The following is a 24,387-nucleotide window of genomic DNA, read 5'->3' as shown; positions in this document are numbered from 1 at the left end:
TCGTTTGAGTGTTGCTATGCCCCTGATCAGTGAAACGCCGTTCCCTGTGCCGTGCAAGAAGCAATTAGCACACGAGAATGGAAAACCGAGACCCCTAGAGCCTTTATTTCTTTCCAAGCCCCAGTGTGTGTGTGTAAGTTTCCCCTGAGTCGGATGCCAATTCTATTCCGAGGCAGTGAGGCCGGGGTGTGTGCGCGCTGAGCAGCAGGCCTCTCTTTCATTCATTCATTCGTTTGTTGTCAATGACCATTAAGAGCCATTCATGCATATTTACAACAGTCCCAAATAAAATGGGAACCATGTAAAATTTCAGCGTATAAAATGCGAGGTATAATATATATGTAATACAATTTAAAATGCATGTTAAGATTATTACAGTCGTTGAGATCATGCCAGAAAGAAGGAAGAAGTAGATCTCTTATATATGACCTTGTAGCTTGCTGCGGAGTTTTTTTCACGTGAACACAAAACTTGGCTATTAGCCTGGAGATAGTTGCGTTTTCATCTGTGAAAAGTTTCTCCAGTTACCTCTTCTGTCCCTTCACACCAACCTTGTAAGGTAGGCTAGGCTGAGGCTCAATCATGGGCCATCCTAATGAGTCTCATGGCTGACTCTGGCTTCGAGCTCCAGACTCCCCTATGAAAATCCAGTACTCCATCCCCAAACCGAGAGCTCACTGTCTTCGTGTCCAAGGTGGAAACACTACGGGTAGTGGAAGAAGGCCACAGCCCTTTGTGGCCCTCTTTGACCTTTCAACAGGTGCAGCCTGCAACATTTCCCCCCATTTATTCTGCAGTGACTACTGGGAACCCCAAGTTCAATCCAACCCTTCTGTTATTCTATTTTTTTATGAACCTCTTTACATGCTGAAAGCACCATAGAAATGTTCTCGGAGTGCTTGTGATTGTTTCCTTGGTTAAGCCATGCTTCTAGATTTTAATGGTTTTTTAAAAAATTAATTATGTATACGATGTACCAAGAGCCCCATGGTGCAGAGTGGTAAGCGGCAGTACTGCAGCCCAAGCTCCGCTCATGACCTGAGTTCGATCCTGGCAGAAGCCGGGTTCAGATAGCCGGCTCAAGGTCGACTCAGCCTTCCATCCTTCCAAGGTCGGTAAAATGAGTACCCAGTTTCCTGGGGCAGGGAAGTGTAGATGACTGGGGAAGGCAATGGCAAACCACCCCCATTATAAAAAGTCTGCCAAGAAAACGTCGTGATGCGACATCCCCCCGTGGTGCTTGCACGGGGATCTACTTTTACCTTACTATGTACCTAGTACATTTTTATCCCACCCTTCCTCTAAGGCTCATTGAGGCAGTGTGTGTGGTTCTCTGTTGCCTGTTTTATCATCACAGCAGCACTGAGGGTGAGTTAGGCTGCAAGTGTGGGACTGGCCCATCTGCACGTTTCATGGGAGAGGTAGGATTTGAATTCGGGGCTTCCAGATCTCAGTCTGACCTGCTAACCGCTCGCCGTGCTGAATTTCAAACAGCTGGGAAGAAATCAGCGTTCATTTCCTTTCTTCTTCCTTCAACAGGTGGCTGGCTTGACCCTCCTAGCAGTTGGCATTTACAGTGCCAAGAACGCCACTGCTGTTGCCGGGCGATATATTGAGGCTCGCTTGGGCAAACCGTCCTTGGTGAGGGAGACCTCCCGCATCAGCTTTCTGGAGGCGCTCAAACATCCTGTGAAGGTAAACTGACCTTTTCAGGCAGCCTAGCCGGGCCTCCATGAAAGGGAATTCATTTTAGAGTACTCTGCTTGCCGATACAGCCTGTACCCTCAATCAATTAAGACTCCAAACAGCGATCTATAAAGATATATTTTTATTATTTCCAAATAAAGCTCAGGTGCCTGCTCTCTCTCTAGCTCATATGCATAAAGAACAGTTATATCAGAGAATTTTATATACCTTAGCACTAATTGCTTACAAAGTAAAAGATCAAGAAGGTTAATATAAACTTCTCTTCAGAATTACATTTCCCGGAATACATGGCACCAGACACGCTTGAGTGACAGGTCAGTTAAGTTTTTACTTTAATACAAACGTCTCAAATGCTGGAGCGATACTTTTGTTGTGAGTTCGAAACACTTCTGAAAAGTAGCTCTTCCAAGGCTGAAATCTTAGTTATGGAATGAAAAGAGAAGAGCTGTTTCTGCTTATATACTAACTCTCCTGCAATGGCCGCTCGCCCTAGGCGAGCAGGCAAACAGCAGATGGTATTGCTTAGGCAGGGTATACATTTATCGGCTGTCTTTTATATAATACCAAAATATCAACATAAATTCAAAACCCCTCAAAGCCATAGACAAATATGGCCACTTAAAAGCTCCCATTGCAAATAGATCTATTTTTAGAAGCCTTGTAGAGTTGACATAACTCTCATCTTCAGCAGCCCCAAATGTCTACTTGAATGAATCCACCGCTAGTAACATGAAATGATTTTTCTTCCTAGGTCGGCAAGCGGCTTATCAGTAAACCCCAAGATGCTCTTGAAGGAGTCGTTCTCAGCGTAAGTAGTAACAGTCGCATTTTGGTGTCCAAATGCCTTTGGGGGCAATACCCTTACAACAGTCCTATAAGGTGGATCAGTGGTGGTCTTCCATAGCTAACTTTACCAAAATAACATTCCCTGCAAGGTAGCCCAGTATTGAGGTATGTCCAACCGACCACCAAAGAAGCCTTCTTCCAGCTTAAGGAGACTTCCTCCAACTTCAGGGGCTCTTCCTTCAACAAAAGATCGGCTTAAGTTTCAGGGAAGTCTCCTCGGGCTGCAGGAAGACTTCAGGCTTTGCTCAGTAGAGTAGTATGCTAGGGGTAAAATCCACCTCATTGTTTATATCAGTCATCCTCTGTCTATCTTTATTGCATTAGCAAAGAGCCATAGAAACAGCACAAGATTAAAAAAAATAAAATCTGGACATTTCCATGGAAAAGATTAAAATACACAGCAATTTAAAAAAATCTCATAATAGTAAAAACACCATACAATCCAAAGGTTAGTGACCCAGAGTAGAGCAGTTGGCGTTCGGGTCAACCATGCTTGCATCTGCGCAGCTCGTCATCTTTTTAACCTTTATGACAGCGGCAGCAAACTTTGCCATTTGGAGAGTAATGGAGTTTTCCCTATCTACGCCGATGCTTATATATAACATTTGGGGGGCGCGGGGGCGGGATTCAGAATCACTGAGATAAATTCATGGAGAAAGGCTCTTACCACCAGCTGTTAACTGTGATAGGGAATAAAACCTCCACGTTCAGGGACAGTATACCCTTGAGTTATCAGATGTTGGAGACCATCCATGGAAAAGGGCTTTTCCCCTTCATGTGCTGCTTGCGGGCTTTCTTGGGGCTGTTTGGTAAGCGTTGCTCTTTTGTCTTGAAGCCCAAACTGGAAGAACGTGTCAGAGACATTGCCATTGCAACCCGGAACACGAGGACCAACAAGAGCTTATACCGGAACATCCTCATGTATGGCCCTCCCGGGACTGGGAAGACTCTCTTTGCCAAGGTAACCAAATCGGATTGTGGTTATGGACAAGGGGGAGTCAGGCTCATGACACGGCAGGCAGGACTGCACAGGTTCTCCGTTTTTTAAAAAAAGCAGTTAAAACTCCACCCCGAGAAGAGCCAGGCGCATTATGCCAAGGCACACCACCTTTCGTTTTGCATAACTTACTGTGCATTTTTCAAAAACAATTTTGCGTCATTTGTTCTAGTTTTGCTAGTTGCAAAGTCATATTTAGCCACTTTGGCGGCTTCTGACATTCAGCAGATAGCATGCCTGCATAAATAGCCAAGAAGACTAGGAACTTTTTTTCTAATGGAACCTGAGATTCTCAGAAAGTTGAACTCCTTGCCTGCCACCCCACTGAGTGCTGCTGCTTCACTCCTGCAGAGGGGGGGGGGGGCGCATATGCACAGCCCAGATGAGGGCCTGTGTGCATGACCGGCCACAAAGTCCGCTTTAAGAAGAGTTATGCGGGGAAAGTGTTGGCCGTTCGACCTGGTCAGCAATAGGCAGGGACCCTGTACAGGAGAGTTTGTGAGATGCTAGGTAGCTGCCTCACCCCAGACCTGGGCACCCGGTATGTTTTTATCCTGCCCTTTCTGCAGAGACCTCAAGAATAGCCTCATTTTATTCTCATGACGACCCTTTGAGGTGGTGCATCCGGAGGAGTTGGCCGTGTTAGTCTGTAGTTGCAAAACAGGAAAGTCCAGTAGCACCTTTAAGACCAACCCACTTTGTTGTAGCATAAGCTTTCGAGAACCACAGCTCTCTTCGTCAGATGCATTGTCAGCTTTCGAGAACCACAGGTCTCTTCGTCAGATAGATCGTCAGCTTTCGAGAACCACAGCTCTCTTCGTCAGATGCATCGTCAGCTTTCGAGAACCACAGGTCTCTTCGTCAGATAGATCGTCAGATGCATCTGATGAAGAGAGCTGTGGTTCTCGAAAGCTCATGCTACAATGAAGTGGGTTAGTCTCAAAGGTGCTACTGGACTCTTTCCTATGAGGTGGGTGAGTCTGTGAGAGAGTGACTGGTCACCCAGCGGCTTTCATGGCAGACGGGGCTTTTGAGCCTGGGTCTCTCGCCCTCATTTGACAATCTAAATGCTACTCCAAGCTGGTTGACTGTCCATCTAGTTCCACCTGGCAACAACGCTCTGAAGCCCCAGGCAAAGAAAAAACTCCCCCAGTACCTGGAATCTTTCTAAAATCCAGAGGCGAAAGATTGAATCTGGGGTCTTCTGCATGCAAAAGGCTAAAGGCCAGTGCCTTGGGCTGGCAGGCTTTTGGTTCACCCTGCCCAGTATGGCAGCTTCCCAACAGCTTGGGCCTTCGGCATGCCAGGCGGCTGCTGTAGTTATAGGCCTCCTCTGTTCTTTGAAAAGAGATCCTGCCGTTACACCGAGTCAGACCTTTGGATCCTTTTCACTCTGTGCTGGCTGCTTTGAGCCTCGCTAGGGTTTTAGATGTAAGCCTCGCCCAGCCTCTCCAATTCTTTTTAACTGTGCTCGAACCAAGAATCGCCTGCATGCAAAACAGTTGCCAGCAAGTTGCTGTAGCATAGAGACTGGAAATTGCCTTTTACTGAGCCAGCTGGTTTGCCCATCCGGCTCCACACTGTCTCCAGCAAACTCCCTGGAGATCCCTTAACTACATGTGCCAAGGACAGGATTTGGGATTTTCTGCACGCAAAGCAGGGGCTCCCTTGCCCCTCCCTGTGATCAGCACAAGCAAAATAAGAGCAGCGACGTGCACAATTAGTGCAGCGTATAGAATCCAGCTTTCCTTGCGGTAGAGCACTCGCTGCACGAGTTACCTCTGATGTGCGTTTCTGATTCAGAAACGCGTTTATCTGCCTCTGTCAGAGTTTTCACGCGCACACACACACAGAGCTTTTTGTGTGGCTAAGCTGGCAGGCACACGCCAGGTAGTCTGACGTAATTAATGGAGTTGAGGGCGACACACCGCCATTGTCACTGGCAGGCGGGACGCATGAAATCCCACGTGCAGTTCTGTTCTGTCATGCTAATCTGGAGGGAATAGTCCTCTTGTTGCCTTTTGGGCCAAGTTGTCAGCGACAAGGCAAAAAGTCGGAGACCCTCTCGAGACCTATACGGCCGAGCCAGCTGGCGTTCACATCTGGGGTTTGTCATAGAAGATAAAAACCCTGGATCTGAGCACAGAGAAAAAGGATTCAAGAAGGCCAATGGCTACTGGATATGATCACTATATTGTACTTCCAGGTTTAGCTGGCCAAGGCCACAAGTTGCTAGATCTCGATGAGTATTCTACCACCTTCAACCAGAAATAGGAACTTCCCACCACCAGAAGCTCATCTAGATGAGCCCGTTTGGTCCTCCTAGAAAGTAAAACATCCTTCTTCGAAGAAAAAAAACACACCTGACCACCTCCAGTTTACCAAGGGGCACTTCTTTGGAGCCATACCAGTCTTAGTCATTAAAATCTCAGCAAGAGTTTCCCCACACACCTCTTCTTTGTTTAGAGAACGGAGAATACGATAGCTACATCCGGCCATGAACGGAGCAGTCCAGTGGCTGGCCGATCGTCTAATGGCTCTCTGCTGTGGTCAGAAACTTAAGAACTTAAGAGTGGCCCCAATGGGTTTGACCAATAATGCATCAAGTCCAGCATCATGTTTATAACAGCAGCCAGTCAGGTGCCACAGGGAGGTCTGTAAGCGAGGCCCACAGATAACAGCCGTCACCTACCAAATGCTCCCCAGCGTCTGGCATTCTGTCTTGGACCCCAGAAGTCCTGTTTGGCTAATGTGGCTATCGAGGTCTGAAAGTAGATCTTCCCTTCCATAAGTCTGTCCAACCCCCTTTTACACTCATCCGAGCCAGTGGTCCATCAGCGTATCTAGTGGCAGTATGTTCCACAAGTCACCCCTCCGTTGTGTGAAGAAAGTGCTTTAAGAAAGGTTTGGGGGTGGCCCGTGGGTGGAATCCCAGCCTGATCTTCCAGGCCAGACCTGCTTCACACCAAGGCAAAAAGGCTGGGGCTTGGTGGAGAGGGGGGGGCGCCTCAGAATGCTCCGGGCTTTTGCTTTCTAACCACTTTTAGCATATTAACCTCTTTCCAAGTTCACCATGAGGGCGAGCCACTTGCTTTCGAAAGAGAAATATGTGGGCCGGTGTTAGGACGCAAGGTTCTGTATTCGCTTCCCAAGAGGTGCAGAATTGCTCATACCGAGTGATTCCGCACACGTTGGATAATGCAGTTCCAATCCTCTTTATAGATCATTTGGAACGGATTTTTTTTGTGCGCGGAACAAAAAATCCACCTCAAACGATTGATAAAGTGCATTGAAAGTGCATTATCCAAAGTGTGCGGAATCAGCCATCGTTGAAATTGTGGTGGACGTTTTTAACCATCGCTGGGTTTTCCTCTTACTCTCTCCCCTCTTCTCCAGAAATTAGCCATGCATTCTGGCATGGATTATGCCATCATGACCGGTGGCGATGTCGCCCCCATGGGGCGGGAAGGAGTTACTGCCATGCACAAAGTCTTCGACTGGGCAAAAACCAGTCGCAGAGGGTAAGTGTTTTCCTGTGTCTTGCTGAGGTTGGATGTTCTTTCTCTCGCTTTGCACACCCGGCCTGACTATCTTCTCCACACACCCCTCTTCCCCTTTTTGCATCTCACCACCCTACATCTTTTGCAAGAGCACCTTTAAATTCTTTGCTTGCAAAAATGTAAAAAGGAGGACAAATGCCGTATGGATTTGGGGCACTGCCAAGGAAAGCCAGCAGGCACTGGGGGTCCAAATGGGGTCAGGTTAGGGCCGTTATGCAGCATGACCTGGATAGCCCCGGTGAGCCTGATCTCATCAGATCTCAGAAGCTAAGTTGGCCTTGGTTAGTAATTGGAGAGATCTCCAACAAAGACCAGGGTTGCAGAGGCAGGCAATGGCAAACCACCTCTGTTAGTCGCTTGCCATGAAAACCTGCCAGGGGTCGCCCTAAGTCAGCTATGACCTGAGGGCACTCTCCTCCACCACCAGGGCCCTTAGCTGCTGATGCAGGAGTCAGGGACGTGGGGGGGAGTGGGAGGGGGCTGCAGGGAAGAGGGGAGCACTTAAGGCAGACAGCCACCAGAGCAGGGTCAGAAAGGCTCGGGCTGGAGTCCTGGACAAAGGTCTGGGAGATCCCGATCTGAATCCGCTCCCTCCCATAAAAGTTTGCCAGGTGACATTGAGCAAATCGCTCTCTTTCAGCTTCACCTCCCTCACAGGGCAGTTGGGGTGAGGCTAAAATGGAGGGAAGTTTTAACAACCTTGAAAGCTGCTTTAGGTGCCCACTGGAGAGGAAAGTGGGGAACAAATAAAATAACTGCGGAATGTCAGAAGGGCGAGAGAGTTCCCACCTCACCTCCTTTGGAGGCTTCCTTTCATTTCCCCATAATCCTTCACAGTCCAGTTCACCCCTTCAGGCTCTTACATGTACCTCCCAGACATCTGACACACAACTCCCCTCCAGGCACCCAGTCTGGCCGCCACAAACCACTCGCGCATCCGTGTTTTCCCTGGGGCAGACTTCACTCTCAAGCTGTCGCCAGGGGCTCAGGAATTACACAGAGCTAAGGAAGGTGCCCGACAAGAGATGAGACACTTTGCACCGGATAAGATTCGTGTCCAGCAGCACCTTAGGAGACCGACTAGATTTCCAGGGTGAACTACTTGCACTAGGTGTATTTAATACACCCCCTGTGATTGACTTGGAGCAAGGGGGGTTTAGCTCAACAGGCGTGTTACATTCCAGAAGGCTCCTGGTTGAATTCCCGGCATCTAGAAGTACAGAACTGGAAATACTCTTCTGTTGGAAACGGTCAAGGTACCGCTACCACCAGCCAGGATAGATGGGACTCGTCTGGAGGGACCCAACGGCCGGATTTAGTGGAAGTCCGTTTCATATTGGGGAGGAGAGCTTCATGGGCGAGGGGCCTAGCGGTGTGGCAGAATGTGTGCTGAGGGCTCCAGGACAGTTCCTGGTGTCTCTAAGGGGCAGGAGGGTCAAGAAAAGCATCTGAGCGCTGCAGCGGGCTGAACGAACTCCCATCAAAGGCAGTGTCATTGGGAGGGGCGTTGCTCTTTGGTTAGAGTGTGTGCTTTGGATGCCGAAGGTTCGGGTTTGAATCCTATCCATTCAGACAGTCTCAGATCACAGGTTGGGGAAAGGATCCTGAGATCTTGGGAAACCCCACGATACTGAGCGAGACAGACGAGTGGTGCTCGCCTCGGATCAAAACTCAGCTTTCGGTTTGGAAGCACAGGAAGGGACTTAACCATCAATCTACTGTATACTGTTTGACTTCAGGCCGTCTCGCCTGCCATACAAGCAACGATGACGCGTCTTGGTTTTCCATCTGCCCTTCCCCCCCCCCCACCTGCCGAATTAGCCGTTAAATCCAATATTAGGGTTGGGATTCGGCACGTTCGGCCGCGCTTCTGTGTTTTGGGGTGGAACATGGAGAGTTGGGGGATAGCGGTGAGTGTGGCTAATTGATGATGTATGTGCCTCCTGATCACTTCTGACAGACATTCTCTCCCGGCGTCCGCATCGATACTCCGGCGCATTCATCACCCAAATGTTTCTATTTTCCACTTTAAACAAAAGCAGAGAACACACACACAAGAGCCCGTCTGATGAAATATTTAAAACCTGGCAAAACAAACTTCCTCTGGCAGAGTTTTGATGCCTGTGCTATTGCAAACGTAGAGAGTGAGAGAAAGAGAAGGAAGGGGGAAGAATGACGGGGAGGGGTGTGAGTATTTAAAAATGGATTAGCCGCCCTTGTTAAATTATTCACCAGGCTCGTGGTCTGCGGGGAAATGGGCTGTGCCAGCCGAAACGCACACCGCGGGGTGTGCCTGCCAGAGCTTTGCAAGCAAGGGATCCAGTCCCTTAGAGACAGTGCCGACTTCCCTTGTAGAATGCCGCTCTGCATTGATGTGGAGGCTGAGGAACTTCCTCACATTGCAGAGAATTCTCGGCTGCATTCCAGGGGGTGCAGCTGCTTCACGCAGGCTATCAGCCGAGGGTGTTTTGAGTCAAACCGCCACCCCCTGCCAGCAGAGTGCCTGGCTCCAAAGAATGGGACAGCTGCACGTGTCCCTGGGAAGTTTGGACCATACCTCGTTTGTAGCAGGTCCCAGGTTCGATCCCCGTTGAAAGGATGTTGCATGCCAGGAAAATCATTTATGGCAGGGAGGATGGGGCAGGCAGCCATGAAGGAGAGGAAAGGCAAAGGCAAGGGTCAAGTGGCAGTGAGTTTCAAAGACCAACTATACATTTGCTTATTAAAATGATTGCGCTGGACTGGAAAAGGAGCATGTAAAACGGTTTGCTGCAGCAAAAAAATAGGAAATGTGATTGAACGACCCAACAGAACACGCCGCTTCACCAAACAGGGCAGGTCGCCCCAAAGCCAGTTTGAAAAGGAAAAAGCCTTTCAACCGTTCCCTGCCAAGGAGGCAGCTTTCCTAATGTCTTTCGAGAGGAGGTTTCCAGGTTTAGGAGCTACCACTGTGAAGATATTACTTCCAGCGACGAGCAACCAAATCTGCCTCAAGGGCGGTGGCGATGTGCTGATGAAAGCTTTCATTGGGAGGAAAGATTATATGGGGGAGAGCTGACGGTTAAGGTACAAGGGTCCCAGGTTGCGCAGGGCTGTAAAAGTCCAAAGCACACCTTGAATGGGGCAGATTGGTAATCAGTACATTGGTGCAATGCAGGCTGTGCACACACACATGCGCGCATCTTTCCCCACCTCGTAGGAGATGAGCAGCTACATTCCACCCCACCTGAGGTCTCCCAGTCCCCAAGGGAAGCCCCACGTGGACCGTTTTGCACGGTTTGCAGTGCCAGTTTTTGCACAATCAGATTGCATTCAGGGTCTCATCCCAGAGGCCTCACTGTAGGTTTTTTCTCTTTCTTTCCCAGTCTCCTGCTGTTTGTGGATGAAGCCGATGCGTTCTTGCGGAAGAGGGCCACGGTAAGTGCTCCGGATTTGCTCTCCTGTCCCTGCCAACCATACACACTGCTAAGTCAGCCCCACATATACCAGCGCTCTTGTTGATCCTGATTAGTTGGCCCCAGCAGGGCAAAGGCAAAATGCTCCTATCCGCCCCCGTAATTAAGCGCCTTGGAATGGCCAAGTTAGCCTTCGTGGTTAGTTAATCACAGAAGGAAATGGAGTTAGGGGTACCAACTAGGAACCTGTTTCTGTTCCTCTTTGGAGGGTCTGGCTATGCGTGATTCAGGCCAGCCTGTGGTGGAATTGGGACTCCTGGTGGAACTTCCCAGCTCTTGGGCATGGTACAGGAGGTGGTAGAATTCCCTCCCCCCCCCTTCTTTTTCCCCCCCAGCATCCTTGGCACAGTGGCTTGAGCTACGAGTCGGGAAGTCCCGGTTCATATGTTGCCACAAATTCCTGGTTTAGCTTCGAACAAGCCACTCACCGTCAACCATGCCAGGTGGACATAATAAACAGTGATCTACCTTATAAGATTGTTGTAAGGAGTCCAGCAAAGCAAAGGGCCTGAAGCATCTTGGCCAGCATTTTGTTTCACATAGTGGCCAGCCGGTTGCCCTGGAGGGTCAGCAAACAGGCCTTTGATGTTGTCTTCTTGAACCAGTATTCAGAGATTGACTGCCCCTGGACATGGAGGTTTTAAAAAGTTGATGTCATTTGTTTTGTGCAAGAACTGCTAACTAATTTGTTTTTGTCGTTAAGTCTCAAGATTGATGATGAAAGTATCTTTTTGTTTTGATCAATAAAAGAGACCTTTACGGTGCAGGATTTAAGGTGCTGGACCAGGATCAGGGGAGCGCTGGGTTCAAAGCAGAGGAGATGGTTGTATATTACTCTGAACTCACAATCAGATGTTCCTTTTCCTTATATATAAATATCAGCTTATATTTGGAAAGCTCTCTCTGCTGCGAAATATCCTGATACTGAATGTTGTCTCTTGTAGGAAAAGATCAGTGAAGACCTGAGAGCGACGTTGAATGCCTTCCTGCACCGGACGGGGCAGCACAGCAGCAAGTACGGAAGCCGCTTTGTAGGGGGCAGTGGAGAGGCCCATCTATGGCTTGTGGATATGGTGGATAAATGGAACCTCCATGGTCAGAGGCAGTGTATCTTAAAATAGCAGCAGCAGCAGCAGGAGGCTTGGGTTTCTGTGCTCTGCTTGTAGAGGGCTTCTTCGGTACGTGTTTGGCCACTGCGGGATCCAGCCGGCTTTCCTGCTGGTGCAAAAGGGAGGTGGAGGGTGAAGTGTCACTTTGCCCACCAAAAGGTCTACGCTGAGCATCTTGGGGGTGTCCACGAATAATGATAACAACAACAACATTCGATTTATATTCCTCCCCCCCCCCTTCAGGACAACTTGGGAGAGCTGTGACTGACCCAAGGTCACCCAGCTGCCTTCAAGCAGAGGAGTGGGGAATCAAACCTGGCTTTCCAAATTAGAGTCCTGCCACTCTTAACCACTACACCAAACTGGCTCCCCAAGTTGTGGGGGCCAGAGGCTGTAATAAAGAGGGGGAATTTCAAGGGAGTTAGGGAAAAAACGGAGTGCGATCCATCTCAGGATTCTGGACTAGGTGGACTCAAATCTGATCTAAGAGGGCTATTCATTATTTTCTCTTTAGGGAAACATCTGTGTGTGTCTTGGAAAGCTGCAGGTGGAGATTTTTGGCAAGGGTAGAACGTATGCTTGGCATGCAGAAGGTCCCCAGGTTCAATTCCTGGCATTTCCCGTTAAAAGATCTCACAGTACAGGTGTTGGGCCTTGCTTTGCCCAAGAGAGACCCCAGGAGAACCCAAGTGTTCGATCCCGAGCTAGATAGACCAGCTGTTTGACTCTATATAGGGCAATTTCATATATTCCTATGCCCTTTGCTTTGTTTCTGAAACCTCATTCCTCCCAGTCCATTTATTTCCACTTTGTGAGGGATGGGTATTTTTAATGAAATGAATTTTCACAGTCCCTGCTTCCGTTCCAGAGAGTCAGAGTTCTCTTTTTTCTTAGAGATTTTTTAGGCGCCCGTAATCCTCTATGAGCCTGATTGGAGGTGACCTGATTTGGGTCTCATTCTGGGCCCCACTGCAAGTAAAGTATTCTGGAAAAATCTAGCTTTTCATACCAATTGAAATCTTTAACAGCACTGGCTTCCTTAGATGAAGGCAAGTTCTGCCGACAAAACAGAGGATTGGCTCCAGTTGCTTGACACCACAGTACCGCATGTAAATCCGCCAATGAGTCCCTCAGGAGCCCAGTTAACAGGCAATTCCACCCACTGTCGAATGAATGCTTGTTTTTATGTGGCCAATTTTGCGCCTCTAGCAAGCCTGCTGGGAAGGCCCAGTCCCGGCTGTGTACTGTTTTCCAGGAGCTGTTGGTTGTGTGTTGTGTTCAAAATGGCTGCCTTATCGTCGTTCTACGAAAATGGCCTCCAATTTCTGACGCGGAGTCCCTCAGAGGTTCTTAGCCAGGGAAAAAAGCCCACACAGACATTTTCACAGCTTGTATTATGACTCTCATTTTAAAGATTGATGCACCCCTTTAACTGCCACATTTTACTTGTCAGATTTTTATCCAGTTTGAGAAGTAAATTGACCAAATTGAGGCACTTGCGCAAGCTGTGCTGGCTGCATATTTCGGCAAAAGAGTTCAAGCGACAAACATGCGCGCCCCACCCTTCCCTGGCTGTGGACTGGAGTTATATCCATACACAGTAAAGATTTCAGATTTCTCACCCCTGCCCTTCAGTGAAAATCCACTTTCTTGATTTCACTTCCCCCATGACCAGGTTGGATCCACAGCTCTATATCCTGATGCCATTTTCTGTTTCCTCGTGCCATATTTTCCCCGTAAAGTGTGCACGTTGCACAGCCTAATCTGGGGCATCAGTAAATAAGTATTGTACATCATACGTATAAATTGCATACAAAAAAACATTTCAGTACGCCGTACCAAATGAATGCCTCTATAAATCCAGGAGCAGAAAGCAAAGAATTAAAACTACTAAGAAAAAAAATGAATCCGAAAAAGAAATGAAATGGGGAACATTTTTTTTCAATCTTCCAAAACTTATGCGCATCTTTTAAATGCTACAGAGAAAGGTATGTTGAAGACAGGAAATGGTTACCCCACTGTGGAGGGCACCTGTTCTAAAGTAGTTAACAGCATCAGCCCTGACGAATTGGACTAGTTGTTCATCTAATCCAGCATCCTGTCTCTCTTAGTGGCCACTCGGTTACTCTGGAGGGCCAGCAACGGTGTAGAGGCCTTGGCCTTCCCCAGATACTGCCTCCTGCACTGGTGTTCTGAGGTTGACTGCTACTGGAAGTGGCAGTTCCCTCTAATTACCATGTCTCGTAGCTGCTGCTAGACCTTTCCTCCATGAATCTGGCTAATCCCCTTTTAAAGCTGTCTGTCCCTGTTGCCATCACTGCATCTCTAGCAGTGAATTCCACATAGTATCAGATTAGAATCTGGGAGACCTGCGTTCAAAGTCCCTCGTTTGCTATGAGACTCACTACCCGATCGCGATCCAGTCACTCTGGACAAAATAGGCAAGGGAGAAAGCCGATAGATGCCCTGAGCAGGCTAAAATGTACGAGGCAGATAGTCCAAAGCTCAGTATTGCTCTGCGGCAAGGCCTCTGTGAAAAGAGAGCCCGCGGGAGTGTAAAAGATTGCCGTGAGCGCTAATTTTTTTTTTCCTCAGGGGAAGAAATACATTCAGTTGAAGGATGGCTTTGTTTCAGTCGGATCCCCAGCTTGTACCAAATAGCCCATAACTTAATAGGAATACATTTATTTCATTTATAGCCCACCTTTCTTACTGAGGCAGAAGGTGATACACATATATAAATTCCATCAGATGGTACACGCCGTGCAGTAAACAGTGTAGTGGGTCTAAAATGACAGAACTGGAAACACTGCAGATTGTCGTGTATGCCTGCCTGCATACCTGCCATTAATGTTGTTTTGCATTTTGTGTTGATCATCTGAGAGTGTGTGAACTGCTAACATGAAATGTACTGAGCCAGTGGGGGCTGTCTGTTCTCTGTTGAAGGTACTTGCTTTCAATTCTACGGCAAGTGTCCCTGGAGACAAGCTGCAGGCAGCAAGCAACGTATCTCTTCTCAGAGACTGTCTAGCCTAAACTAATCAGTTCCCATGTAACTCTTTGGGGTTTTCACGCCAGAATGTTAACGGACCCAGAGGGCGGGCAGTTTCCCTATAATTAACGCTATCCCTTTTTGAATAGTCACTTCTGCCAATGCCTTCGTATAGATCACTTGGACTGCGTAGATCTCTAATAAAAGTTACTTCATCCAATGCACCGGAGTGCTTGCTGTGAGGGGCTTGAGTATCTACCTGCCAAGGACCGACACAGATAGACAAATAAGTAAAAAAGGAAGTGATGATGTCACTTCCAGCAGACTGCACAAAAACCCCACCCCTTCCTGTGATGTCACTTTCAGGACACTCCCCCAAAGCCACCTCCTCATCTGAAGTCACTTCAATGCATCATGTCGTGTATTCTATGTGGCTCTTACATTAAGCAAGTTTGGCCACCCCTGTCTTATATCAACATCTCTCACACTTACGTCAACATAAGCCTGGGTTACTCCAGCGCAGCTCCCAGCAGTGCACTGTCATAGCCAAACACCAGTGGTCCTTGGGCACAAACCCCTGCACTGACATGGGACTAGTTGGGATGGGGGGCTGGTTAGACATGACAATACCGTAATGTAGAAAGTGAGTTACAAAGGTGGAAGACAGTGCAATAAAAGGAAGGTAAATAGATACAATACACGCTGTAATGGACGAAAATCCTATTCCCGTATAAAAGTCCTGTTCCGTTATACTGATCCTTTTATCGGAATGCCATCTGGCACGTTTCTGCTTTGCACATTCTGTGGAATGATAGAAGCGTGGGGGCCTCCTTACCTCCTCTGGCTTGCTGTTCCAGAAGATGGGAGCCACCACAGAAAGGGCATATGAACAAGCTGATCTCATCCATTTGCGTTCACAGGGTTACTTCTGAGTTTTCAAAGCACTGCACCTGCAGAATTCTTTCATCCTTACAACCACCATGTAAGGTGGGTCAGTATTATCCCGATACTGCAGACAGAGGCAGGGAGGGAAGATGCTTAATAAGCTTGTGGCAGAGGCTGCCCCGAGAATTGATCTTTCGAAACACAGAGGAGTTCCTTCAAGCCGCAGTTTTAACGGAGGAAGGATCGATAAGGTTTTGAGCAAATGCACGCTCTCTCTTCAGAGGTCTCTCAGCAAACTTTCATCAGGGGTCCCTTGGCATACTTTAACAGAATTAATGTGCATTTTCAGTGTATTTAATGACCTTGTGGAAATGTGTGTTTGAGGGCTGATTCAGCCCTCCTGATTTCGCCCATTCTGGTGCAAAAGAGGGAACGAATGCAACAGGTCTCCTTTTACAGCAAAGCTGAGCCAGGCCAAAATTTCCGGGTGGGGAGGAGAGCTGCACCTCACCAGCCCCTTTCTTCCTTTTTTACAGGTTCATGCTCGTCTTAGCCAGTAACCAGCCGGAACAGTTTGACTGGGCCATCAATGACCGGATAGACGAAATGGTTCACTTCAAGCTGCCGGGCTTAGAGGAGAGGGAGCGACTGGTCCGGATGTATTTTGACAAGCATGTCCTCAAGCCGGCCACAGAGGGCAAGCAGTGAGTCATGCCATGTGTATTTAGACTGTCGGGTCTGACTTGGGGGGGACAAGTAAGAGCCACAAGATGGGCTTCATTCGGTGCATCTTTCTGAGAGCCCCAAGGTCCACTGGGGGCTTGCTAATGCTTACAGAAAGGCATTTCTGTAAATGTCGTACTTTCGTTCAAGATCCTAAGTCTGGGCTGGAGTCTGTGTCCCATCAGACCTGGCTCCCAAATCTTTCTGATCTGATAAAGCAAGTTTCCATTTTCACAGAGTTAAAAGCTGGCCGCAGTTCCCTTGACTTCAGCCCCACCCCACCCCGCTGTAAAATCAGGACTGTTCTTGTTTTACTGTTATCTTTTTTTCCCCTTGCCGTGGTCTCGCTTCTTGCTGACGTGTGTTCACTTCACCTTTAGGCGTCTGAAGCTCGCCCAGTTTGACTACGGGAAAAAGTGCTCCGAGATTGCCAAGCTGACAGAAGGCATGTCTGGCCGAGAGATCTCGCAGCTCGCGGTGGCCTGGCAGGTAAGATCAAAATTCTTATGGGAAGAAGAAGGGGAGGAAAAGAATGTTCACAAACACTCCGGAAATCCAGTGGTGGATGTAGTTGCTTGGTGTTTTTCTGCTCTTATGCTCCTGTGTTTTGTGTTTGAAGGACCGCATTCTGCCAGAACTACAAAGCCTTTGACTGTGCCCTTCAATTCTGTTTCGGTTCTGACCAAGCAAAGTTCTTCCAATGCAGCTAGCTCTGGGGTGGGCAGACACATGAGTATCCTAAGCATATGCGGAAATTGTCTTTTTACCTTGTTCAGTAATCAGAATTAGGGGGAACTGTCTCCAAGTCAAACAGCAGAACTTCCTATTAGGGAGAAATTTAAAACTAGTGGATCCCTAGAAAGAATTCTAGAATATCTAATGTGGTAGTTATCTTTCAACTATAGATACCGGGGTTTTTAATTCACTGCTTACTCTTTTTAAAGTAACGTGCATGTCAGAGTTATAAAAATGCTATTTTGGGGCCTGGTATTTAAATTCTGGAGACACTTGTTTTGCACTGAAACAAAAAAGAAGTAACAAGCAAATGGCCTGAAGTCTCAGAAGGCAGAAAGGCGCCTGTTTCTAGGCTTCACAACTGGGGAGGCAGGGGTGCCATTCTTTCCCATGACTTCCAAAATCATAATTAATAAACTGTGCAAAATAGGAGTAGTTCGCATATTGTGCCGAGATCACGGAATGCAAGTTTTTCTTGGCAAAATAATTAGCAGGCCCGCATATGAGATTTTTGCAGCGTGAAACCTCTCTTTTAAGGTGCTAATGTGTTCTGGGGCCAAGCATAATTCCTCTGGTGGAGCAATGCCTTTCCCTTCTGCACATACCTGCTATCTCAGATGACTGATAGATCCCCAGTTGTGAGTCCCAGTAACTACAATTGCAATCCGTTGTCCTCTTTTTCCATTCTAGAAATGTATAAAATTATGCAGAGTTTGAAGGGTGAGGGGAAAGAGAATTTCTTAACCCTCTCCTGAGCTACTAGAACTTGTTGTTGGGCAGAATTTTCAAAGCAATTCTTGGTGCGATGCTTGACTAACTTACAGAATTCACTGCCGCACGTCGTGATGGAGGGCACTGTAGACACAGGAGGCACTAGAGAATTCGTGAAGGAAAAGCCTTAACTGTTGGCCGTGATGGCTAAATGGGACTTCCATGTTCAAAGGCAGTGTGTCTCTGGATACCAGTTGCGGGGAGCAAAGAACTGGGAGAGGCTGTTTGCCTGCTTGGATGCTTTCTTGGAGTGCTTTGGTCTGATCCTGCAAAGCTGCTCTTGCGTCCTCATGCTTCTCGATGGGGAGTTCTGTGAAACTTGCAAGCTTACATATTTTCTGAGGCAAGCAAAATACATCCTCTTGCCTCTCAGTCCCTCCAAGTGCAGGTCAAATGCTCGTTACGCTTTTCCAAAGATGAGGGAGCTGGTTTCTCGCACCTCCCCTGTAGCTTTTTCCTTGCATGCACAAACCTACAACTCACTGCTGTCGGAAGAGTGACATGTCCGACCCATGTCAGGCTCTCAGGCATCGAACCTTTCCTCTCTTATATTCAGGCTGTATTTAGGCCACGCTGAATGCTGTTTTGCTCATTAAAACCTCATTCATCGGCTGCAAGCGGCAGCATGCACTTGCCGAGATGGTGCATAACCTTTTGCGGCTGAGAGCCCAGCGGTGCTCCGCCTGTCCTTCATCTGGGCTGTAAATTCATAGAGCTCAGAAGCACAATGTCAGAAAGGCGTGCCATTTAAATCTCCATATGCCACATGAGTGAGAACTGAGATCTCAGCGTGGCTTCTAGTGAGGAGGTGGTGGTGGCCTGAAGTGGAAGAACAGCCTGGGCCCCTTCTGGAAAGCCAGCCTGGTGCAGTGGTTAAGGTGTCCGACTGGGATGTGGAGACCCAGGTTCGAATCCCCACTCTGCCATGGAGTATATACAAACTTCTCCTTTGTACACATTAACTTAAAACGTAACCATACAAAACCCAAAATATAACAATTCTTAAGGAGTTCCATAACGAGCCCCGTGGCGCAGAGTGGTAAGCTGCAGTACTGCAGCCCAAGCTCTGCTCACGACCTGAGTTCGATCCTGGCGGAAGGCGGGTTCAGGTAGCCGGCTCAAGGTTGACTCAGCCTTCCATCATTCCGAGGTCGGTAAAATGAGTACCCAGTTTCCTGGGGGTAAAGTGTAGATGACTAGGGAAGGCAATGGCAAACCACCCCGTAACAAAACGTCTGCCAAGAAAACATCGTGATGCGACATCCTCCCATGGGTCAGTAATGACTCGGTGCTTGCACAGGGGACTACCTTTACCTTTTAGGAGTTCCATACATCTAGAAATTCAATAGCTCTTGACAATGAATGTTAGAAGAAACAATTTCTTTTTCCTCCAAAAATTGCACAATAGGAAACCAAATTGCTTGAAAAATTTTTCGATAAGCTTCCAAATTGTGAATGCCTATAGAGCAATCCACTTTACCCAATATAAAATGGTTCCAGATGGAATCGTACCGATTTTGTAGTGAGGGCCCTTTCCGTCTGTCTGTCTAAATATTCTAATCACTGGTGGAAGGGATCATCCTTTTTTTAGTGCTCCCGTGTGTTGTACAAATTCCTGCAAGTAGAAGACTTTGCACAACAAGGAGTAAACTGGGTGGAACCTCTCTACGTTTTCTGTTGGTGTGTTTTTTTTTAACATGCAGAGATTTTGTGTGAAAATCCCTGCAAGTAGAAAACTAGCACAGCAGGGAACAGGTTGGTCTTACTGCCTGTTGTGCTAGTTTTCTACACAAACTAGTCCCACATTCAAAAACTAGTCCCCCATTCCTACCTGAAGTGGTACAGCCCAACTTAACCGCTTCAGGATTCTGCCACCAAAATAATTATTTCTCCCCGAGACAGGCTGCCTGTGTTGTGTCTGGTCTGTACCACTGCAGGCGACTGACTATTCTTCCATATGAAAACTGTACATACAAAACAACCTGATCCATTTTTTATTTTTCTTACTTTTTTTTTTTACATGCAATAGATTTCACTTTATTGTAGCCATTTAATATAGTTCACCATGCTAATGTTCCTTCTGCTTGGGAGGGCCTTACCCCCTTCATGAAAACTGTTTTTCCTTTGAAAGCTTTTACGTTGGACGCTCACGGGGTGCAGTTACATAACTCCACCACAGAGGAGGCAGGTGCCCCTCCTTGCGAGCTGGAGGCAGGGCTTCAGTCAGAGGTCCACCTGGTGGGGTTTCTTCCAGAAGCTGCTGAACCTCATTATCCCAGCTTTCCATCTGCAGCTTCTTCCACTGCTCTCTTTTGGCAAAGTAATCTGGATACACCACCTTCTCCGAAGGATGCCAGTAATCTAGGACCCATTCAGGTACCTTGTAGCAGTCATATCTCTCATAAGACGTGCCTTCCGGAGCATCAGGAAAGATGTATGGCTGAGGATGCTGTTTCTTCCAAAATTCTTGTTCTGCTGCCATTAGCAGCTTGGTTGCTTTCCTTATATCTTTTTCATTCTTGTGCTCATCAAAGCGTGCTCTCAACAAGCAGGCAAAGTAGCGATACCTGTCCTGGAAGATGCACCAAGACTCGAGGTGCCGTAGCGCTCGCTTGTAGAGCTGCAGCACTTTCTGCTGGTGGGTCAAATACGTCGCCATCTTGGCTAGGCCGCAGCCTCCCCCTCAGGAGAAGGGGGCATTTTTCTTACTTATTAAAACATTTATACCCTGCTTTTCCATATGGTTCAAGGTGGCTTACAATAATTATTTTTTCAAATTTCCAGTTAAAACCAATATAAAAACAGGAGAGGACTGAGCTTCTACCTATCTATTGCCGCAAGTCTGTTTTCATTTCCCTCCCTCCCATTGTGAACAGAACAGATACTGTTGGAAAGAGGAGAAGGAGGCGTGTTTGGGAACAGCCCAAATCTTTATCTTGCAGCTGTGTCTCCTCCTCTTCCCCTCCCCAAGTACTCCTTCCTATTAGGAACTGCATAGGAGATTGGCATGACTTTGCCCTACTTTAAGGAAACGTCGGTTCCTTTGTGACATCAGCATCGGTTGCACCAATCCCCACCCTCTTCTCATAGCTATTTGCATGCCTAGCAACCAGCGCACTTCACACAAAGGGGCATACACTTAATTGGCCTTGGAAGCTACCAAAAAAAAGTGAATCTGGGGGCCAACCAGGCAAGCACAGAGATTGCACCTGCAGCCCCACCATTCGAGCAGTAGTTTGTGCTATTTAAAATTGAGAACAGGTTGAACCTGGGACCTTCTATGCGCAAAACTGAAGCAATGCCACAGCCCCTCCTCAAATCAAAGGGTCCTTGTTGTGAGCACAAAGCTCCTCCGCTGTTCTTCCGGCTGAATGGCTGCTGGGACTGCAGGATTTGAGTTTTGAAGCTATGTTGTTTGGGGATATCCAGGATTCCCCCCCCCCCCACAGCAATTCCAGTGACACTTCCAACACTGAGAACTCTAGCCTCTGCAAAAAAAAAAAAAAAAATTGCTGCAGGACTGCCGAGAGCGCAAAGCCACTTTGCAGAGATGACAAGTTAGCAAAACTAGTAGGATTCATTCCCTAGTTCCTTCTACCCTGGCCCAAGTGGGGCGAGAGGCACCAGACTCGCCCTTTCTCCTGCAAGCAGAGGCGCTGCCTGGCACCGGACAGGGCTAAGGTTCAGCCCCCGAAGCACACAGCTGATCGATCATACACAGCTGCTTTATTATCAGCCAGTTCTCAGGTGGCCTTTCTGCTTGTATTGCCCACCCCTTATCACAGAGCAGCGATCAGCAACGAATGCGAGAACTTTCCTACCTTATGCAGAGCCCTGCCCTTGGTCTGTCAAGTTCCACCTTGTCTTCGTTGACTGGCAGCTGCATTCCAGGGTCTGGGGTGGAGGACTTGGGCGCCACTTCCTGCCTGATTCTTTCAGCTGGGGATGCCGGGGGTTGAACCTGGGGCTTGCAAAGCTGATGCAAAGCCTCGGCCCCTCCCCAGATGTTGTTGGGTTCTGCTACAAGCAAGGCGTCTCTTTCAGCAACCTTGTTATGAGCGCGAAGCTGCTTCGCTGGTCTTCTGGCAGAACGGCCGCTACCAGTCTTCCTCTTAGACACACACGCACCTCTAATCCCCCCACACCTGTCACCTGCCTCCATCAGTCATAAGAATTAACAGCCAACGCTTTGTTGAAGGGGTGAATTGGCTCCGATCTTGCACAAACCATCCTTTTTTTAAAAAAAAAGAAGAAAATTGTTCACTGCTCTGTGGTCTGCCAACGTATATTAAACTTTCAAACCCAGGAGTCTCTTAAGCTGCATTTCAGCAACTAAGAGCTGTGATTTGAGAGGTCCCGGGTTCAAATCTTGCCTCTGGGTGACCTTAGCCTCATTCCACCACCACCTCTGCGATTATAGAGATTGTAGCACTGGCCTGCCTTACAAGGCTGCTGTTACTTGATCGGAATCCTTATGTGTTCAAAGTGTACATTAGACTTCAGCATCAAAAAACCTTGGCGCAAACTTGCGTGTTTCCCTTCAGAATCTGAAGGCTGGTGAGATGTGTTGTAGTTAAAGCAACAGGCTGTGTTCCAGTAAGAGCTGGGCTCAAATCCATCCTGTGTCTGACAGAGACTAAACTGACAGAGAGCAGGAACCACGAGTACCACCGAGAGCCACTTGGAGAATAAAAATGGAATGGATGTCTTATGGCTTGACTGGTTATGGGAGGGGAGCATCAAGGCCGCCAGAGATCTCTTGCACTCATCCTCTGCACTTTCCGAGATGTCAAATGGCCCATGTCCACATACCTTCAAACTGTATCTTTGCAGTCACGAGGGCTAGGAACTCGGTGGGAGCCAGATTCCACACCCAAATTTTTGCAAACTGGAACTGAAGCACTGCACAAACCCCTGGCTGTAATCTTCCCTCCGCCTGTGCGATTAGGCGGGCTAGGTATGAACTAGAAACCTGGCAGGCGTGCACGGCAAACGGATGCTGGAAATTCTCAAGATGCCAACTGAAGGAGAAATGAGGGGGCCGCGATGTCACCTCCAAGCTCCCCCCTCCCCACAGGCTTGCATTTCCAAGCTGATAAACAGCAGCTGTGGCAAACCAGGTGTGAGTGTGTGTTTTTTTAACACGTCCTCCAAACAGCCTTGACGCAAATTGATGCCTTGAGGTATTTTAAGATTGCTTCTATTTCTCACCTCCTTTCTTTCTTCACCCCCCCCTTCCCCCCCCCTTGGTCTCTTGCGAGGAGCCAGGAAGGCCCTTCAAAGATCCCTTCCCCCCCCCTAGGCGGGAGAGATCACAACCTCTTTAGCTGGTGGTTTTCAGAGCACAAAGCCGCAGTCGCGGGACTTTAATGGCAGCAATTTTTCAGCTGCCTCTTGTTCAAAGGGTGGTGTCGGGCCATGCCCCCAACGTTCCTTGGAACGAATCCCAAAGGGGAAGTTTAATTGCCGCAAGCGGCAGTTGCTTAATTCTCCTCCAATTCATATTTCTAATTTCTGTAATTAGTTTTTGTTCCTCCCCTTCCTTTGCAGAGTTTTATCTCTCACGGAGGGCCTCGGGAACCATAAACCGTTTTTATCCTGCCCTTCTGTGAAGGAGCTGGTGGGGAGGCTTGCCTGGTTCTCCTTCCGCCATTTTCTCCTTACAACAACCCCGTGAGGTACATTAGTGGGTGATCGACCAGGTGGGATGGATAGTTGAACCCAGGGGTCCCCAGTCTTACACATACGCTCTAAACCACCTGCGGCGTAGCCTCAAGCAAAATGGTTGACCAGGAAACCAACTTTTAATAACATCCAGGTATTTTGTGATCAGATTCTCTGTTGCAGATGAAGCAAATTAACTTTTCCCGTAAATTCCGCACTGAAGAAATTCAAATCCTGCAGCTTCTTTACACTGCATAATTTATTCTGGGTTTGTGTGTACGTTTGTACTTCTGGAAACCAAAGGCCAAGCCTCACCTCAACCATCTCTGGCTTCTAGATCCAGAGGATTTCGCCATGTTAGTCTGTAGTTGCAAAGTAGGAAAGGTTCCAGTAGCACCTTTAAGTCGAACCAACTTTATTGTAACATAAGCTTTCGAGAACCACAGCTAAGACAGCTGTAGTTCTCGAAAGCTTATGCTACAATAAAGTTGCATCTGATGAAGAGAGCTGTGGTTCTCGAAAGCTTATGCTACAATAAAGTTGCATTTGATGAAGAGAGCTGTGGTTCTCAAAAGCTTATGCTACAATAAAGTTGCATCTGCCGAAGAGAGCTGTAGTTCTCAAAAGCTTATGCTACAATAAAGTTGGTTAGTTTTAAAGGTGCTACTGGACTCTTTACTATCTCTGGCTTCTGAGAATGTTCCATGGATTTGTCCATTCTTTCAAGTATATATTTGAAATAATAATAGCAGCAGTCTGCTTATATACCGCTCTTCTAGACAGATTAGTGCCCCAGTCAGAGCGGTGAACAGGTTAGTGTTGTTATTATCCTCACTGTACAGCTGGGGAGCTGGGGCTGAGAGGAGTGGCTTCCCCAAGGCCACTTGCTGAGCTCATGGCAGGAGTTGGAGTCGAACCAGCAGAGTGCTGATTCGCAGCCCAA

At 47.9% G+C, this 24,387-nt stretch overlaps 2 protein-coding genes across 2 annotated transcripts in view; one reads left to right on the top strand and one right to left on the bottom strand.

Annotated features, from left to right (window-relative positions):
* Nucleotides 1–24,387, top strand: part of LOC129344983 (ATPase family AAA domain-containing protein 3) — a 40,309-nt gene that overhangs the window by 11,722 nt on the left and 4,200 nt on the right. Inside the window, exons 8-15 of the mRNA XM_055001919.1 lie at nt 1,540–1,695; nt 2,459–2,515; nt 3,389–3,514; nt 6,947–7,071; nt 10,476–10,527; nt 11,510–11,580; nt 16,088–16,255; nt 16,655–16,763. Of these exons, the coding sequence (XP_054857894.1) occupies nt 1,540–1,695; nt 2,459–2,515; nt 3,389–3,514; nt 6,947–7,071; nt 10,476–10,527; nt 11,510–11,580; nt 16,088–16,255; nt 16,655–16,763 (864 nt within the window). The remainder of the gene's footprint in view (nt 1–1,539; nt 1,696–2,458; nt 2,516–3,388; nt 3,515–6,946; nt 7,072–10,475; nt 10,528–11,509; nt 11,581–16,087; nt 16,256–16,654; nt 16,764–24,387) is intronic.
* On the bottom strand, nt 19,797–20,464 carry LOC129344984 (NADH dehydrogenase [ubiquinone] 1 beta subcomplex subunit 9-like). The gene has a single exon (XM_055001920.1). It carries the CDS (start codon nt 20,437–20,439, stop codon nt 19,915–19,917), a length of 525 nt encoding a protein of 174 aa, XP_054857895.1. The 5' UTR covers nt 20,440–20,464; the 3' UTR covers nt 19,797–19,914.

The sequence above is a fragment of the Eublepharis macularius genome, chromosome 17, assembly GCF_028583425.1.
Source record: "Eublepharis macularius isolate TG4126 chromosome 17, MPM_Emac_v1.0, whole genome shotgun sequence".
In the NCBI taxonomy this organism is placed as follows: Eukaryota; Metazoa; Chordata; class Lepidosauria; order Squamata; family Eublepharidae; genus Eublepharis; species Eublepharis macularius.
Note: the sequence above shows the minus strand (reverse complement) of the source record. Positions and strands in the feature narration are given on the sequence as shown.

Bases quoted from the DNA above. Each gene is read 5' to 3' on its own strand.
- LOC129344984 (XM_055001920.1), bottom strand. From the start codon at position 20,439: ATGGCGACGTATTTGACCCACCAGCAGAAAGTGCTGCAGCTCTACAAG.